Genomic DNA, 20696 nt, shown 5'->3' with positions numbered 1-20696 from the left:
GATTAGATTTAATTGCAGACATACTAAAACATGTAAAAAGAAATCATTGCGTTAAATTTTGAATAAATATTTTCTTGATTATTATTATTAAACTAATTGCAAGAATATCACAAGAATTAATTTTTCAATAATTTTTAATTATTTGCTATAAATTTACCATAATCGAATGATTAAATACAATTTGTAAAAAATAATCTCCAATTTATTTATCTTATACGTTAAATAATATCAAAAATTGTTCAATTGTTCAATACCATTCCAACAATTCGAAATTTTCTATCGTAAACCGTAAAATCAATCACTGGAGACAAAAAAGAATAATAATAATAATAAGAAAAGTGCAAAAAAGCGAAGATTATAAATTACTTTTCAACAAAATCAATAATCAAAAAACAAACAAGAAAAATAATCGAATTGCATTTCGCGATAAATTCACCCTGATCACGCGAAATATACGTCATAACGATTTCGCGTATTAATTACTCTCGCGTGTATTCGATAACGCGGAACTCATTTCGTTCAAGAGACGAAAGAAAGGAGGCAAGAAAAGTGGAGGAGGGAATGGAAGAGGAAAAAAAAAAAAAATAAAGAAAAATAAAAAAAAAAAGAGAGAATTTTCATCGCAAGAACGGCCGGCAGAAAAATCGGAGGTCTTTTAAAACCGGTTAAACAAACACCGACGCGTTTTGTGCTCCCGATGAATGCGGACGTTCTGACGTCACGCTTTTCGCCATTTTTTCGCTTTTCCGGGAAATAAACACGACGCCTACGCGCGCGCATTACGCTGCCTCTGGCATTTACCATTCGGAATCAAAGAAAGAAAAAAAAGAGAGAGAGAGAGAGAGAGAAAGAAAGAAAAGAAGAAGGGAAAAAAAAATATCGCACAAAGAGTCACGGGTAAATGGTTTAAAAGTCGACCCAAGTGAACCAGTAGCCAGGCGTAACGCGCGGTAAGAGCGACGATGGAAGCGGAAAGAATGGAGGGGACGCGGAGAAAAGATGGCGCGTCGAAAATAGGAATAGCACCCGGCGTATCGTTGGGATTTATGTTTGGGGACGCGTTAGCTGGTTGATTCGAAATTTGCATGGATTCCAGGGTGGCGAATCGAGGGGTTGAATCGTCATCGATATTGGGTAAACAGGATGAAAAATAAATCAGGATGGTACCGGTGTGTGTATCGGACAAGTGGGCTGGGTTGTAGCTTCGAAAGGGTGGAAATGAAAGAAAATTTCTGATCTGTCGATAGTTCGTATTTATGCGCGCATATAACTGGGTATTTTAATTTTGAAAATTGAATTTAATTCGAAAATGATTATTTGAAGAGTACGTGATTAGAATATTATCAGTATAGCGGATAAAGAAAGGAATTTAAAATTAATATTAAATTGTATTTCAGAAATGATTTGCCTCTAATTCGTTTATGGAAAGATTACAATTCAATTTGATAACGTGATTGCACAATATGATTATCAAACTATGAGAAATCTATTTCCTTCTATCTCCGATCGTTTCAAAGTTACAACCCAATCTACTTTTCCGAGATACCGTGTTACATAGGAAGGGTCATTTAGAGATAAGCATCGATGCTACAGAATGAACGTAAGAAGAGATCGATGATAGTGGCTGAAAGTTTCTACGTAACACAAAACATTACGATACGTCGCCAAAGCCAGTTCCAGGTTAATTGGGTTAGTGGCTTCAAGTAGTACAGATAAATTAGCGAGTCTACAGAAGCTAAATGAAACATTGCGAGTCTCCTAGGGATTGAAGTAGATGCTGTAAACAGATTTCTCGAGATAATTAAATGGATGGACAATTTCGAGATGGAATCCCTTGGAACAAAAATCAAAAATCAAATCAACGATCAATTTCGTAAATTTTTATGTGTACACACGCGCGCGCGCAAAAACGAGATTGTTAAATGCAAAAAATTGTTAAAAAAAAGGAAGTAATTTGAAATTAAATAAAATCGATGAAATTCAAATTCAACGCGCGTCACGAGAGAATTACAATGAAATATGGGGATATACCGGATGGTACGTTAACGCGTGAAGAAAAGAATCGCAGCTCGGACAGCGTGAAAACAGAGCTTTCCTAGAGTATGGAATCTCGTTTCGGGAACCGTAACCGGGAGGACTGATAACGCGATAGCGTGAGAGGGTGCAGACCATAAATCGCGGATCGACGTGATTTGTATGGGGTATCACGCCGTTTAATGGTGTGGCTTGTCTCTATCGGGCACGGTCGGTCTCCGGCCGGAAGTTTCGAGCCCAGGTTGCAGAGGAATATTCGCCGCGTGTCTCTATCGCGTGACGATTTACGTGACTTGGTATCTTTTTTTCCTCCCTCTGCCTATAAATGGAAATAGGTAGAAACGCCTCGATACTGTGGAACCGCGTTCATCACTGGATTACCAGGCGGGGTGAACTCTCGAGGAAACATAAAAAAAAAAAAAAAAACAGGAAATCAGGGGGGCAATTTTTCGCCAATGTTATGTGGAAATAGTCACTGAATCATCGAACAGAGTTTACAGCGAATGGGGATTCGGGAAAATTTGCCCTTTAAGATTCGATTAACTGATACCCATTAAAAATTGACTTTGAATACGATATGGATACACTCCTCTGGAAACGCGTGGAATACGTAATGTAATAGCCAGATTGCGAGATTGAAATTATCATTGCACGAAGATTCGATCGTTGTCACGATTTCTTGCAAATTTCGTGCACCTTACATAGAGAACGGTTGGATCGATAAAAATATTCCAAAATTTGGCAACGGAATATTACGATTATTATTAAATAAAAATTCAAATCTATCAATTTCCAATTTCCAACTATAATAGAGAATTCACAATCTCGACCTTGCGATCGTCTACATGTACCTCTTCCTTCGCGATAAGAAGAACACATCGAATTCGATCCAACGTTCGAACAATGGAATTCGGTGGGGCATGGGGCGTGAGAGAGGGAGAGGGATGTGAGAACGAAAAAAGGAACGAAAATCGGAACGCTGTCAGGGCACGGTGACGAATGAACCGGGAAACTTCGCCCGCAGACGTTTATCGGACGTTTCGTAAAAAAAAAAAAAAAAAAGGAAGGGGGCCACGTGTCGTGATGGCTTCGAGCTTCTGGATTTCGCGTGGGAGAGTATCGATACGGACCCTCGGGTCTTTCCTATCCAAAAGAAAAAAAGAAAAAAGAAAAAAAACTCCTCGTTGCATCCTCGTTGGAAAAAAAAAAACGCGCCAAGAAATTTGAGAAGAGAAATTCTTCTGGCGCTCGTGCGACTCGATCGTTTCCCAACGAGACGGCGGCGACCATAGCGTGCGCAAAGATCTAGGCCAAGAGTTCATCTATTTCGAGTGTATGTCCAGGTGACGTAGATACGGTCTGGATAACGGGAAGGGAAAGCACCGCGAAATTTACTCGTGGGATATCGGCCAGCAAGGAAACTGTGACGTTCTGACAGGAGAATGATTTCGAACGGGCAATCCCGTGTCCTCTGCTACAGCTCGATTAATTCTTCAATCTGTTTAACATCGAGAGGCCCTTTGGAAGCGTGGCGGTTTCCTTCTACTTTCGGATCGATGTTTGGAATTGAATTGGATTTAACGTAGAATCACAGGATGCTTAGGGAATAATTGATACGAACAGGAGAATAATTTTTCGTTCCAGTTTCTTGGTACAAAAATAAATAAGGGATATTCATTTGGGGTAAGCACTTGGGAGAAGATGGTGGTTTTAAATATATCTAAAATCGAATGATCTAAATATTATTCGGTTACAGTTTATGTATTAATTTTCATTAATGGAGATATTAATTTTCAAAATTAATTTTTTCGTCCAACTAAAATAATATGTATATAAAATTTATAGACACGTTCGATGAAATCACATTTTTTCAAATCTCTTCTTTCTTTGCTCCACGAATAATACCAGAAAAATTATATTTTGGATAGGATAGACAGGAATGGAAATTCAACAGAGTTCCACGGATCGAAAATACTGAATATCTTTTCAAATTGAAAAGAGAGATTCAAACAAATTAGGTCTGGTTGGCTCGACACTCGATAAGAGTACGATGCGATTCTTGGACTGAGCGATAAAATGCACGTCTTCGGCAAAATATCTCTATATTTTCTTAAACATGGTACGTAACGCGAGCATAGACGTTAGCACGAGCACCAATTCGTTTTCCTCGGACAGGATTCGATGGCGGAAGATATAACGTATCCCGAGCCAACAGATAAAATACATCCTCTTGAAACATCCACGTGGGTTAAGACGAGTGTTGTTGGTAATGGAGCAGGCGGGGAGGAGAATAAATATGACGTGGTTTACGTAAGAGGGAAAAAAAGTGGCGCACGATTAAGATATACCGCGATTTAAAACGATTAATGCGACGCGTAGTGCATTTTTATATAGCAGTTCGATGTTTTAGTCTCGAGGGATCATCATACACGCGGCGTATTATCGAGTGAAAAAAAAAAAAAAAAAAGAAGAAGCGTTTAGTAGGCGATTATCGTAACGCAGCGTGATTGCACCGTGTATATCATTATTAATGGATGATTTAAGCGTTCAACGATCGCGGCTCGATCGTTCGTGCAGCGAAAAAGCGTCCCTCGTTACCCTGAAAAATGTTCAAGCGTACAGCCTTGACGAAGCAACACACACGCGTGGACGAATCACGCGCTCGATCAACAGTGACATCGATGGATTAATAAGTTGATTAACAGCGGGCTGTTAGTCGATCATGGCCTCGCCCGAAGACGAGAGAATGCGAAGCGTTTCAACAAAGGGAAATAATTTTTCAACATGGTTCAAATCTGCATATCCTAAACTACGCACACGTATTCAACGAACGAATATAATGTAATGATCGTAAATCTTTCGAACAGTATGGATATATATATATATATAGGCATAAAAATATATGGTGAAAATGTATAATAATATATATATATATAATAATAATCGAGTAATCATCAATATCGTAAACTCTCTAAATATAAAACACTACGTACGCGTGAAAAAACTGTGTCTCACTCGACTAAAATATTAAGCTAAAATATAAGTTAGCGTAACTAACACACTAGTTCAATTAAGTAACTCCAACGGTATTTAAAAAAAACATTAACAACGATTCGAGGGGTATTCCAAGTTACTAAACAGTATCCAAAAAAATTACTATTCGCAGATACAGCGGGTATGGTCAGTACAATAGAAAAGGATAATAATAATAATAATAATAGTAGTATAATACGTATTAAAAAGACAGTTAAAAATCTGCGGATATACACACGACACACAAAAGAAAGGTTTCACTCTCATACTATCTACGCACTAATCTACTTTTCTATCAAGTTGTTCTATGGACTATGGATCGACGATGTTCGAGGTCATGTTAGGAGATTTCACTTTCCCCGAGGAAGATTTCATTCCATTTTCGACAACCCCTCCTCCCCATAACCTCGAATCTCGCCTTTCCTCACACTACTTTGTCTATAACCATTTAATCAAACTGAGACGACATTTAAAAATTCAGTTTCAATTAATAAAGATACTGTTTAAGATCGGCCGACGTGTTTCTATTTTTAAGTCGAAAATTCTGACTAGTATAGCCTAAACACCGGTAAGGCTGCCAACTATCCTTGTCCCATGTTAAAATCGCGTATGTCTTGTCCAGCCTCGAACAAGCACGATCGGTACTGAATTAGCAAACGTAATCAATTAAATTAACGTTGAAAATGGTTTACGCTTAAGTTGGCAACCTTATTATTATTATTCTAACTAGATTCAATTACTGTAAACGTTTAAATTACAAATGTCAAGTTGACAACGAATCTCTTTTACTACTAGACTGCTAACCATAGGCTATTTATGTATCCGTTCAGCTCGATTTGTTCTAAGTTTGAACTACATTTTCGCACCACCACGGGAGCATATGTCTCTTCATGTTGGTATATATATAAATATATATATATATATATTATATATTATATATATTTTATATATATATATATACATATTAAAAGATGATACAGAACTCATGATACAACGCTACGAAAACACAACGACCAAAAACTACTTAAAACTGGTGTGCATCAAACAAGCGTAAGAAAACAAAAAAAAAAATCATAATCAACAACCGATCACCCCCGTCGTGGTTACGCTATAGAAATCTGATTACTATATAATTAATAATGTATAATAATAATAATAATAATAATAATAATAATAATAATAATAATAATAATAATAATAAAAAACCACTGTATATACGACGACGTTTCTAAAAGACAGTAGGTTTAGGTAGATGGTAGATTACTCGCCCCTAGGTGACTGCATCTTCGAGGTAGTCTTCGTCATCGGTCTCGGCAACAGTCCTGCCCCAGACGTCTGCCCTCTTCTCTCTTTTGCGATTACTCGACTCGAAATTTTGTCCGTGTATATATATATTTCATATTCGCGGATATAAAATGTGTGTGACCCATAGCCGGTGCAAAAAATAGGGGGAAAGAGGGGGGGAGGGAGTGGAGGGGCGAAACTCGCGCTGCTCGATATCACGAAATCACTTGATCGTTTCGAAGCGCGAACCGTTTTCATAGAGGGAGGAAGAAGGGGAGGGAGGGGGAGCAGGGGTGTAAAAACAATGGCCTCAACTTCGGGAGAACAAAGAAACTCGTCGCGCAACGCGTGTGTGGAATGATTTTTACGGAGTGAAATGGAAAGGAAATACGGTATCGGTGTTGGAAAACGCGTGCGAGAGAGAGAAAAAGAAAGAAAGAGAGAGAGAGAGAGAGAGAGAGATTCGAAAGGCGACAATTTCGAAAGGTCCGGAAGGAAACGAGAATCGAAGGTCTTCGTCGATTGTTGGAGCACAACTCGGTTGGCTATGGGTCGCGCGTACGGCCAAGGAAAAAGCTTTTGTTCTTCACGACCGTTCTCAGTTTTCACTAGAACTACGGTACAACGAATTTGTAACGCATGCATCCCTTCGACTGGAGATAAATTTTTTCTTTTTTTTTTTTTTTTTGGGATCGAAATGATATTTCGCGGACGAGAGGAACCAGCCCTTCCTTCAGGGGTTAGGCCGTGTCCCTTTCACTCACGGATGAACGATTCTTTATTCGCCGATGGATCTCGCGATTGTTTTGTTTGGAAAGGATTCGAAAAGCTTTCCTCCTTCATGCTAGAATACATGTACAATACGTATTTATATATAAATATATAAGTGTATATATAGTATAGGTATTGTACACCATAAATCTGTTGCAATTACGTTTTTCTTTCGAAGAGAGAAAGTAAGGAAAGAAGAAAAAGAAAAAAAAAGAGAAGTAGGTCTAAAGACGTTAGGCTAAGTTCTAGTGAAAACTAATGCAGCGGTTTAGGCTTGTTTACTGATTACGAATAATAAAATTGGAAATCTTGGAAAGTAACTATGTACTATGAGCTAGGCAATCATCCAACATCAGTACGAGATACAGGATTTAAATATATATAAGTATATAATTATGTATATTTATACACATTATTCAAAAGTCTCTCTGTGTACCATTACTTTTCAGCTATTCTAGATACTATACAGAAGAGTACCACACGTAGAAAAGTAGAATATATGTATAGGAAGAAATTACAACTCAATCAAAGATATCTTGCGCTCTTTATCTTTTTTCTTTTTACCTCGGAAACGATCATCTCTTCGAAATACGAACAACGTGTCGCGTAAGTATTTTTATTATCAATTCTAATCACTATAATTGTTACTCGAGCAGAAAAGTCTAAACGTTTATCGTATTTGCGTTCTTTTCCATCACGATACGTCGCGCGACGAGAAAAATGAAAACCGAATCGACACGCGAAACACGACTGAAAAAAAGAATAAAAAAATTACGATCAAATCAATTCGGATTAATTTCCAAGTATAAACATTTTTTTTATTTATCTTGCGATACATAATCATCGACGGTTCATCCCAGATTAGAAAGTATCGAAGAAGCTGAAGAAACGTGACATCATACACGAAATTCATAGAAAATAAGTGAAGCTCGAGTATAAAGTTTTACAAATCTTATATCAATTCGAGTAAACAGAGAAATCGCGGTTGGAGAAACAGAAATGTATTACGAAAGATTGGAGGACAGGGGGGAAGATGACAGGAAGCGAGGAAGGTAAACGGCGAGATTGAAAAGAGTCGGCGAAAAGTAATTCCAAAGTTTCGATGCGAAATCGTTCGGAGGAGTCGGGCCACCCTTAAATCGCTTCTTCGATACTCACCCCCTGGGTCGCTTCGCCCGCGACTCGATTCCCGTCTGAAATACTAATTATAGCGTCGATTAAAAGGCAACGGTAATGAGATATTGACGGGAGGATTAAAAGTCAACGGATTACGCGACGAGTCGGTCCTCGATCGAACGAATAAATCGGTTTTTTTTTAACCCTTTTATTTCCTTCCTTCATTTTCATTTCGCGCAACGTATCGAACTGGGTGTCGTGAAAAAATTGTTGGAATTCCCGGTGATTAACCGCATCGACGTTTTTATTCATAACGTGTGTTCAATTTCCATTACGTTATACGTAGAATACACATTCGAAATTCCATTAGAATTCTTTTTCTCTACTTTTTTTTTTTTTTGTCACCTTTAATCGTCGATACGAGCGGATGAGAGCCGTGTTATCGTTTGAACAAATCCAACGTGGGGTTTGCGTGTGGCGAAAAAACAGCGGGCCAACTTTATTCAACGAATTAAATTTCGTCCTCGCGAATGAAATATGTGTTTTCCTTTCGATGCACGCGCATGCGAGGGAAAATAATAATAATAAAAAAAAAAAAAAAAAAGAAAGAAAAGAAAAGAAAGGAAAACACGAAGAGCATCGAGTGCATAGATCGAATCGGGAAGACGATTTTTATTCGATGTCGACACGGTAATACATCTAATAGGTTCGATATTAATATTCCGGGAATATATATATATATATACGAAAACGTGTTCGAGCTTTTTCTCGTATAAATCAACGGACCGACCGACGGTTTTCACGGGTGTAATCCAATTATATTAAAAAAAAAAAAAAAAAATTGGAACGAACCGAGCTTTCTGTCTTTATTTCTACTCTTTTCGAATATCCCTTCGAGCCGACGAAATGGTCGGGTGTTCGTGTTTTCTCGTTCGATCCCCGTCAAAGACCATTTCGAGTAAACGCTACGTTTCGTTTGCTCTCATCCTCGTTTCCAATTTATTCTAATTCGATTTAATTCGTTTCGAAATCACGGACACGTCGTTCCCCCTCCCCGTTCACTTTTATTGGAAATTAGACGCGCGAAATTCGCGATTAATTTGTCGATCTCGATGACGAAATGGTTATAGGCGGAACAACGAACAAACGGATGCACAACTATAACAAATACGGATGTTCTCTCTCCTAAGCATTCCATAAGAATATAATATACGTATATAATATAAATATATATATATAACAGTATGTATACCAAAAAAATCCTACCAATCCAATATAATAAAACACTATCTTTAACAATGCTCGAACTATGGGTTACCTAAGACAACTAATTGGCAACAATGAATCGTATTCAAATTAATTAAGAACAAGTAACGTGTGGACCGTGTAAGGGTGTTGATATGGATAATAAGTGTGCATGGCGTGTAATACGGTTTCAGGAGGAATGTGAACTGGTGGTGGTTTGTTCGAATTTATGGCTCACCGACGTGGTAAATGAATTCGGTAGATTTCTAAGCGACGAATACGATTTAACATAGAACATGTGCGCGTGATACGACACGTTTTACGTTGACCGCCGCGTTTAAATTGAATCATTAGTTTCGGGTGAGTTCACGATCTGGCGTAGAATCCTGGATAGAATTGTTCGAAATTGGCGTAGAATGTGCAACGAAAATACTCTATGCGATATAATATCGTCCATTCGTGGGGATATATTTCAAATACGATATTTTATACACGCACGCGATATATAGTTCATTTTTTTTTTATTTTTTTAAAAGAGGGAGATACTCTGACGTGTCTTATTTAACGTATTTTCCACGAATATCGGAGACGAAATTCAAGCTCTGTACACGCGCATTAATTATCGAACAAAGAGCCACGTTTGACGGCTCTCCGCGACGTGATTTTCATACAAACGAAAAATAACGTCGTTATAATTTCAACCCCGGTTAATTATCTCCGAGTATTTCGACGATCAACCGAGTTCCCATTGTAGTTTGATAATTACCATTATCGATCGAGCCGTCAAACCCGTGTTGTCGTGCATTTACAAATATATATATACATATTCTAAAAAGAAAAAAAAAAGAAGAATAAAACTTCGATTACCAAGATCCATTGTTTATCAAAGCGTTGTAAAAATCGAATAACATTTGACAATGATTATTGCTTAACCGATTTCGAATCGATAAACTATAACAAACCAATTCAGGACAAGATATATATATATATATATATATGGCACGATAGGGGTGTGTTTCTGCGGGAACGTGAGAGTGTGTGTATCTGTAAGTGTGCGTGTATATATACGTATGTATATGTGGAATTTGGGTACGTACTACGTACTACGGATTACGGTTACCGTCAACACGAGCGAGAACACGAGAACTTGGTGGAACAACCTGGCACTTTGGGGTTGAAGCTTACCGGTGCAACCCCCGCTGGGGCTCACGGACACTCGGCCCACCCTTGGCCCCACTGCGCGGTACACGACCGCTCCTACCCAACAACAGACATCACCGATCTTACATTATGCACACTTTTCCCCGGGACATCGCGATTATAGAACTTTAGCGTGTATGTATCACGTTATGGTTACATTAACACTAAGTTCGTGGGGGATTACTGTTTTCTTGCTGGATCAAGCCCCATAGGGGTTATATTTCATAGAATTATGTTGTTACTTTAAAGCTGCGTCTTTGGAAGAGGAACAAAGAGGAGGAAATCTTTGTACGTATTTCACGTGTTCCCTTGGAAAAGTGATTGGTAATTGCTGGATGCAAAATAAAATTACAGGGAGATAGAAGAAAATTTTTAAACGTTGATTCGAAATTTTAGTAACTTAATTTTAAGATGGAATTTTTTTTAAGACAATATTTTATGAAGCATGCAGCAACAACAGTCAAGTATAATATTCCTCGTTGTTGTTTTGACGCAGCTTTAATCCATTTGTTGATTCTTCGATAGAAATTAAAAATTCGTAATACTAATAAAAGTTATTTTCAAGTGAGAATTTAGAGTGGTTATTAGAGAGACGATTGATATACATAATTTAATTAATATAAAAATCGTATTATTAAAGTTTCTTTTAATTGAGAGGATACGAGTTTCCACAATATTCGATGTTTGTTACGTCGATGAGGTGCTTAATCCAGCATCGTAAGTTTCGAGTATCTCCTAGAAAATACAAATCAAAGTTGTTTGCCGACTTCAAACTCGATTCGATAATACCAGAACTGCATTCGTTCGATACTTATACACGAATCGAAATTTTTCTGAATTTAGTTCCGGAATGTTAGTGTACAGTGTGATTTTAATTATTTCCATTCTAATTATCCTCATGAAACAAGTGTATCGATTATGTTAGATGATACCTAGCTCATAGTAGTTCTAACTGAGATACAGATATCTCGAATTGGAAGAAAAATATCTTTTTGTATTTATCATCGTCAATTTTTTTTTAAAATTGTTTTCATATCATAATAAATTAATAAATTTGTAATATTAAATTTAAAATTTTTTTCTTCTTCTAATACGAGATATGGTGGATGTTCTATTCTCCCTCTTAATACCATCTGTTTGCGTGGTAGTTTTTATTTATTACAGACATTCATTATTTATAATCCTTAATCATTATAATAATAGAGCTTCAGTGAATCATTACATTGTGTCGTTAATGTGTACGCACGTGTAAATAAACTTGTTCTCTCATTTTGCTTCAGAGTGGTATCTCTGAGTGATGGACATTAGATATTACGTTTTTTCTTTTTTTTTAATCCTATCTCTTCTTTATTTTGTTTTTTTTTTCTTTCTTTGTTTTACCGAGTACCCATTGAAACGTTTACAAAACTCTCGTGACTGTAAGATTTCCACTTATCAATTTGTTCTCTCGTCTTATCGTTGGTGTTTTTTAATAAATTGCCCGAACCCTGGCGGAAATTCGGTTATTCTTTTACAACAAGCATCGTTGTTAAGAGCATATAGAGTTTCAAAGAAGAAGCGTTTCGTGTTCTTTTTTTTTTCTTTCCCTCTCTCTTTAAATTTACATCAAGAAAGATATATATACGCGTATGTATAATATACAATTCTCATCGGCCAATGAGTCGAACGTCATCTATATAAGCATGGGTAAGAAAACTTGAAGTGACTTCCTGAGAAAATTTTCATTCAAACAGCACGTGTATCACCGATGAAAATTAACCATATTTTAAAAAACGCAATAACCATTTATCATAATAATAAAGATACGTACGTTCGAGATTAATAATAAATCGTTTGTTTCGAAAGTTATCCGAGTGACGAGGACTTTTAAAATATCATTATATGTACAATTGGAAAAAAGTAATGATAATAAAATATACAGTAGTATTCGATATCAGTACAAAATTTCTCTCTTCCCTTCCAAGATCTTTTGAAAACTTATCTCCGCGTAGACAACGATTCGACGTGGCGTACGTGTTATACGTTAAAGGGCAACGGAGCAAAAATTGGAAAGCCGACTGCACGAAACAACTCGTTATCATATCCGATTTAATCGATTGTTCGTCGAGAGATTATCCATTTATTTAAACATTTCAACATCGTCATCATCATCATCAATGGACGGTATAATGTTTTGAACGTTTCCCCAATTTTCTAACTTATTACGAGAGTGTGACGAGAACGACGCGTGTCTTCAAGTATTCTTACGGATGCCGGTGCCCTTATTTTTTTTTCTTTTTTTCCCTATTTATTTATTTATTTATTTATTTATTTTTTTGTTTTCACCACACTTCGTTTTAGTCGTCGTCGACGCAAATAATTCGGTGCAAGAGTGCAAAAGGCGGTCGATCGATTCGGATTCCGGATCGGGCAACGTATTATAGAAACCCACGCGCGATCACAGCGATATAACAACAATTCTTACGAATAGCAACAATCGGACCATAGCTCGATAACGTTAACCGCATCAAATATATTTATATCATCGAGATATACTTACATACATACATATCGAGAGAATTTAACGATAATTTCAATTTCGTTTCGTCCTTTTTTTTATGGGTAACCATAAAAATAAACATAAAAATCGGTAAAAAATGGATCGAAAAGTATGAAAAAAAAGGAAAAGAAAAAAAAGGAAGCAAAAGTAGAATCGAAAGTATTCGCTCAGTGATCGCACTGACGAATAATTATTATATTTACCTCTTCACCCGTGTTTTATCCATTTTTTTTTTATTTTCATTTTATTCGCTTATTTAAGTTTTTTTTTTTCATTATTCTTTGTCAAAGGGGACGGTGATGTTAACGCGAGCGAACTATAGCCACGCATAAAAGTATCAATAATATTGTTTAAGCATCGTGTCGTTAACATATGTATAAGCTCAGGACAGATGTGTCTTCTCTTTGGCATCAGCTTAATTAACGCCAGCGACATAATTGTCTCTCTCTCTCTCTCTCTCTCGCTCGCTCTCTTTCGTTCTCTCTCTCTCTCTCTCTCTCTCTTTCTCTCTGTTTCTCATTAAATCCTCCACGTCCACTAGTTTCCTCTCTTTCTTTCCTTCTTTCCTTTTTTCCTTTTTAAATTTCCAATCTCTTCTCTCCGATGCTTACGAGCACGTCGCTGGCTCTATCGAGAAATTATAAACACATGCAAGCGAGCGTAAAAACTTGATTTCATTGCGTTCCTCGTGAATCCTCGCTTCCTCTTTTAATAACATATAATTATACGCGGTACAAGAGATCAAGGACGGACGACTCGGTCCACGTCCTCTTTTCTTTTGCTTTTTCTATGCACGCATCAATCGCCTATATTCGCCCATGCGATTCACGTTCGTGAAATTCGGTGAAGCAAACACGGATATTCCTTCGCAGAAATTTTCTTTCTCAGTTTTCTCTTTTCTCTTTTCTTTCTTTTCTTTTTTTTTTTCTTCTGTTTTTACCTATTTCTTGTACTGACTCTCGTTTCTCGTTTATTAACGACGACTCGAAAGAAAAAGGAAATAAAAAAAAAGAAGAAAAAAAAAGGGGAAAAAAATTGAAGATAAAATATGCATACAGAAATAGAATCGAAATCACGGATCACAGCTTTGCGCGAACGTATGCTACGTTACACAAGAGGAATAGGGAAGATCGTAGTGGGATGGATAAAAAAAAAAAAACATCGTCGAGGGATTCGAAACGGAGAAAGCAAAGAATTCGAGAAAGGAATCGTTCGTTTTTTTTCGAACCAATTCTCCTCGTTTCTTGTCGCAATTAATTGCCATCGTTAATCCAGCTTAACCGTATCGAATTGGAAGCAGGCTATCCAAAGCCGTTATATAGCCGTTTTGCTCGTTGTTTATCGACTGTTAATGCGATATCGATAGTCCTATTAAGGGATCGATCGATCCGTGATCGTGTTTTTGAAATCGTTCGCCGAAAGATTCATGTATAATTAGTCCGACAAGCGTGATAATAGGTAGCACGGAAACGTTAAACCGCTTTATTTGTCGGATTAATTGAAATCGAGTCCTTAATTACTGACGTGCGTGTTTTGTAATCATAGGCCGAGGTGTTCGTGCTCCATTCGCGAGTCCATTTTCCATTTTGTTTGAAGAAAAACGTTGTGAATAGCTTATGATTGTAAATCACACATTGGAGGGAGGGATATGTTGCGTGAAATTCAACTGTTGAAACTTAACGTCAGTAATTAAGACGGATTACGAGGTAACACGAGAAGTCATCAGAATTACAGGAATTTATAATAAAATCTTTCTCAATCAATCGAACATATCATCAATATTATTTAAAATTTAATTGCTTTCTTCTGCAATATTTCACTATCGATTGTGAGCGAGAATTTTTATCAGAACCAACAAGCTTTAATTTATAATTTAGTGAAAACACGATCGATTAAACATTAGAAAGAAGAAAAAGAAGAAGAAAATAGAATCGGTATCCTTACATTAAATTTCCAATTCGTCGTACCAATTCTCCTCTCCATATCGGACCTTAATCGCGAAAGAAACGAGGATGATGTTCGAAATCGCGTCTCCTTCAGTGTCATCCTTGCTTTTTCATCGTTCCATTTTCGATGTTCGACGAGAAAAGTGGCGGAGGATGCAGAATTCGAGGACATCGAACAGGCGTGGTAAGGTAAACGGGAGAACGATACAAAAAGCATAATTTTTTTTTTTTTTCCTCGTTAAAACTGTCTTTTGGGCGGTTTGCTTCGGTGCGGTAATCTTTTCTACGAGGGTCGGTAGGTACTCTCTTTCTTATGTTTCTTTTTTTCTTTACTTTCGCCTAACTTTAGCGGATGCCTTACTCTACGTTTAGCAATATGTAATTTGCTCTGGAATAAGAGATAGCGGTATCGCAACTTCAACATCCTGCCGATTCTCACCGATGCATACATTTCTCCGACATGGTTTATTTTAACTCCGTTAGCAGAAATGATAGAAACAAATGGTTGGAATCAACGGAGTTCTCAACGAAAACGGCCATTGTTTTATTGATATTATTTTAAATTTAATCCTCGTTTGACCGTGTTTGAAATAATACGTTTTTCGAAGTTCGTTTGTATCGTATATGTTTTAAATTTTCATAATTAAGAATAATTCTTTCACTCTCTAAATTATATATGAAACTAATTCTTCATTCTTTTTCCGTTATATAATTTTAAAGTAAATATTATATCAAATGATATAAGCTCGCATTCTTCGAACATCGACAGGATGTTTCAGCCCGAACACCCGGAAACGCCTATATCGTTTTATAACTATATGACCTACGCTAAATGTTTTCGATTAAAACTGTTTAGCTTAGAGATTACATAGAACTTGTGACTACGTTTCAACCACTACAAAGATCAAACGACTACAAGAGAGAAACACGTTAAAAACTTTCTTTTTCCAGATTGACAGGTGATGGGGATGTGACGAAGGTGAAAAAGTGGGGAAAGGAATTTTTTTGAATGGATGTTCGAAGGAATGGAATCTCGATCCGGGAACAGGGAAAAGAGACAGAGAGATGGAAAGGATTCGGGTAATTGTCGTAATTATAAACATTGCGATCTAAAAGTACAATTCTCGATAATAATAAATCACTTTATGACTTGTACTTTTTTTTTTTTTTAATTCTCGCACGATTGTCTATATTCCCGAAATACTTGCGTTGAACATCTTCGAATGGACTGGTGTCTCGGTTTATCATTCCCTTCCCCACACATACGCATGCACAATAACGAAGGGCCAAGAATGATCTTGATTTTTCTTTCTCTTGCGCTACATCGCTGATTTTACCTTCACTTAGGGGGATAATACACTTGGTTATTGTTTTTGGCTGGGTAACGAGGCTGCCACGAGATCGCCATTGACGTTTTTTCCTTCTTTTTTCAACGTTCAATGCAATATTTTCCATCAATATTACAATTAACGAATAAAAGATGCGACGTTACAGTTAGTCACAAAAGTATCCAGTAGTATCCAAGTAGTATTTTGGGAAGAAGAGAACAATTCGAAATCGATATCCCATAAAATATATTTATTATTTTATTCTACAATGATAATCCGTCGATTTAAATGATCGTACAGCATGAAAAATTCCGTTGTCAGTAATTAACACAGCCAGATACTTTTACGACCAGATTCGATTTACGACTATTATTAACGGAAGATACGCTCGAAAAAAAAAAATAGGGCGAAAAATGAGATATTCTTTTGATCCACAAAAATAAAACAGGGGGAGAATATCAAGCGTTTAAGAATTATTCGATAACGAACGACAACGAATCCGCGGCAACCTCGCCGGTTTTGGGCATCCTAGATTCGGACCGATTACGATTCATCTCTGTACTCTTTTCTGTTTCCTCGTTATATGTGGTTTCCTCTCGAATGTGACGGTATAGGAGAAGAGTTTACACGTTAACTACCTATGGTCATTACCAGTAAGAGAAGAAGAAGAAGAAGAAGAAGAAGTAGAAGTAAGTACTAGTTGATTTGAAATGGAGGAGCAGAAAAAAGAGAGAACGTCGGGGTGATGGGTATGGGGCCTCGATGCTCGGGTAACCGGGATAAATGCTCGGCCCCCGTTCTCAAGCGCATCGATTTCTCTCTCTTTTCCCTTTCTCGGTTCGGTGTTTACATGTTTTCACTCGTTTCGTTTCTTGCAGGGACTTTTTCCTTCGTTCCTGTCTGTTCGAACGTGAAACTTTTCTTTTCTTTTTTTTCTTTTCCTTGCGGGAAAGCAACGCTGCACTTTCGCAACTAATCTCTTTCCTTCGCATCGCAGGCTATTCTCGTGTGTGTGTGTGTGTGTGTTGATGTATTGTTTGTGTGTATCGTTCACGCAAGTTTCTGCATACAAGTATATAAATGTCCCGTGTGCATGCGTGTGTATAATGATTGAAGATGTGTCGAGATTTGTCGCGTGTAATGATAGTGTTGGATGCGTGTGTCGGTCGGTTTTCTCTTTTCGATATTAATCTTGCGTTTTTTTTTTTTTAGCAGTACCTAATGGAATGGGGGTAGAGGCAGACGACGCTTTGCTTGACGAAGGACCACAGAGTTTGCCAGCCATGCGTCTGTGAACATTTTCGTAACTTCCGGTCAAGAGATTCACGTGAGAAGAGGGTGTGTATACATATGTACATATATATTTTTTCTTTTATTTTTTTCCTCTATCTTTTTTTTTTTTTTTTTTTGCTTTTCTTTATCCGATTTCGATCTCTCTCGATTTTCCCTTTTTTTTTTGTTTTTTGCTTGTATGTATATACGAAGTTTTTTTACCGGATACCAGAGCAATTAAGAGACCCGGTGATTCGTTGTTATACAGCGTTGGGAAAGTGTAGTGGTAGCGGCTGCAATTTTTATTTTTTTTTTTTAATTCTTTCTCCCGTTGTGAAAAATATTTGGCTCAAACGAAAGGCAAAATCGCGCTTGTCTCGATGGCAGCTTCGCGATTAACGCTTCCCCAACGCTGGCTCCCTATTGCAGATAGAAAAAAAAAAAGAAAAAAGAAAAAAAATCGTGACTCATCGACGCATGGAAAAGTGTCCGACCTCGAACAAACGCGAAACTTTTCAATTGCGAGGTAAATCGTTTTCCGCAAGGATTGTACCATGGTTAACGCGTCGACAACGGATTCATTGTACTTAGTCGATGGAAAGGTATATACTTTCCCCTTGTAAAGACATGTACACGCGTTCGACATCTCGACACGTGACGAAACGTTTAACCGGAACAAAGGGGTCAAGATGTAAAATCGAGAATTTCATGCATCGACTAGTCACGTCCGCGTCGATTGTTATGGTACACGTCTCTTGCAAAAGATACTGGTGGAACTGAATAAAACTAGAAAAAGAAAAAGAAAAAAAAAAAGAAAGAAAAAAGAAATATAGAGAGGTAAAAAAAACTTTCGGGCCAGACAATACGATTGTTTCGACCGATTGGCGAGCGTGTTTGAAAAACCGTGGCCCCAGCCAATCGCGGACGAACGAGATCTGGCTTGTCAGTCAAATCGTCCTTTGTAATTAGAAGCGTCGCAATATCGCGTTGTTTGCGACAACAATGATTGTTCCGTAGCCGAAACACCATAGAATCAAACGGAATACATAAAACAAGATAGAACGGAAAATGGAAGGAGAAAATATATAAAAATGAGCGAGAGAAAGTATCGTGTTTTTCGTAAAAAAGGAAAAAAAAAACAAATTTCAGAGGCCGATTCGACGAATAACGATGCGTGTTAACTTAATAGCTTATCAGTTAATTTACGAAGATTGATTATCACTGTAGAAATGACTGATATTCGATCGATAATTTATATATACGGTGCATATATCAACAAATATGAACAACATTAATTTACATAGTTCCCTTTGTGTATATATAATATATATATTTATATAATTCTTCTTCTTATTTATATGAATCGTATATATATATATTTTTTTTGTATATATATATATATATAATTATGTATATTTCACGGGTAATTGTTTGCGTGCCTGCATGGTGGCCAATAATTGCGTTGTGAGTTATCACTGACCGTGCTTGTGCACACCATTGTTACTCCTTACAATTGAATATAATACCAAAACTTAACCATTAACTTAACCTTTTCTTGATATATTCATTTCATAGAAATACTTTTTCTCACTACTTTTACAAATATCGCCCAAACAGGCGCTTTGTATTCGATTAATATTAATATACACCAATAATAACAATATAAAATAAAAAATACCAATTCACATTTCTCGACCATTCACAAAATTAAGAATCTTTCGAAAAACCAAGGTTCATCTTTATCTAAACCTTTATAAATCACACGATTATGATTTATCCCGAAATTAAAAGAACCCTCAACCGACCATTCGTCATCTGTCTCAACACGATCAGCTTCTCTCAATTTACCGCCACCCAATGCAATCACGCAGTCATCCACCCGGCCATATGTAACCACATATAAACGCGCGTATGTACAAGCTGGCCCGAAAGCGGCTCACGTCGCGCGAAGCGACGTGCACACACGCGTGTAACACGCGGCCACGACCGCTTCCCGACCGCCCCCGTGCGTTCGTGCTGCTCCCGGAACCCGTACTCGTACCACGAGCACGTATGAAGACGAGATTCCGCTCGTCCTTCGAAAACGAGCGAACGTACGTGTGTGTATATATATATATATATGTATATGTGTGTGTGTGGGCACACGCGCCACGCAGTGAAATCCACGGAACGGCACGTGTCGCGTGTAAGCATCGGATACTTGGGATTCTTAGCGCGAGACCCACCCTCTTAGAGAAGGTTCGAACCTACGTTTCGCCCTAAAGCTGCTACGTTGCGCAATATGTACAACGGTGTCCGGTCGCTGCAGCGTGTTCGTACATGTATTCACGTACATGTACGGTGCGGCACAGTGGCACGAGGGCGTGCACTGTACCTTCGAGAAAGAGGCGAAGATCGCGAGCAAAAGATTATTATTCGAAAGGGGAGAGGTATCGATTCGCGCGAGTAGATTATTGATGCACGCTGAATTTGAAGATCTTTCTTCTCCGTGTATTTTGTCCAAATTTGGTTCGTCGAAAGGGACAATTTATTTCGATCGAAAGTTTCAAAAATTTTAAAAAGAATCGATACTTTCTAAGCTGTTGAAAGATTGAGAGTATCCCTCCTGTATTTTAAACCCAGCAAAAATGGAATAAATTAAACGAGCAAGCGTAGCGTCGAAACGCGTACGCGGATCCCAATCCCGTCATCGTCATCGGGTGATCTTACTTTCCCGCGGATCAAACATCGCCGCGAGACCTTTGCAAAAGCGGGACTCGATTCTTGGACGAGCGGTCCCAGGTGAGAACGGGAGAAAGGGAGGAAAAAGAGGTTACGACTGTTACATAGCATACCGCGTTTGCCCGAGGGTTGGACGGAGGGGAGGACGGCGCCACGATAACCCCCCGGTGCACCCCTCCAACACCGGTACCCTCCTTGCGCGCCACC

At 37.8% G+C, this 20696-nt stretch overlaps 1 protein-coding gene and 1 long non-coding RNA gene across 22 annotated transcripts in view; one reads left to right on the top strand and one right to left on the bottom strand.

Annotated features, from left to right (window-relative positions):
• LOC107996734 (RNA-binding protein Musashi homolog Rbp6) overlaps positions 1–20696 on the bottom strand; it is a 744804-nt gene that overhangs the window by 20821 nt on the left and 703287 nt on the right. For 3 of the 21 annotated variants that reach the window (XM_062070935.1, XM_062070950.1, XM_062070951.1), the window contains one exon: positions 10669–10740. The exons of 17 other annotated variants lie outside the window; for them this stretch is intronic. In XM_062070935.1, the coding sequence (XP_061926919.1) occupies positions 10669–10740 (72 nt within the window). Of the gene's footprint in view, positions 1–10603; positions 10741–20696 lie in introns of all 21 variants that reach the window. One more of the 21 variants, XM_062070945.1, reaches the window with a different exon arrangement.
• On the top strand, positions 11935–16718 carry LOC114577376 (uncharacterized). The gene is made up of 2 exons (XR_003697412.2): positions 11935–12369; positions 16120–16718. It is a non-coding gene; the product is annotated as an uncharacterized LOC114577376 (long non-coding RNA).

Source organism: Apis cerana, linkage group LG2 (assembly GCF_029169275.1).
Source record: "Apis cerana isolate GH-2021 linkage group LG2, AcerK_1.0, whole genome shotgun sequence".
NCBI classification, from domain to species: Eukaryota; Metazoa; Arthropoda; class Insecta; order Hymenoptera; family Apidae; genus Apis; species Apis cerana.
This window is presented reverse-complemented; position numbering and strand designations above follow the sequence as displayed.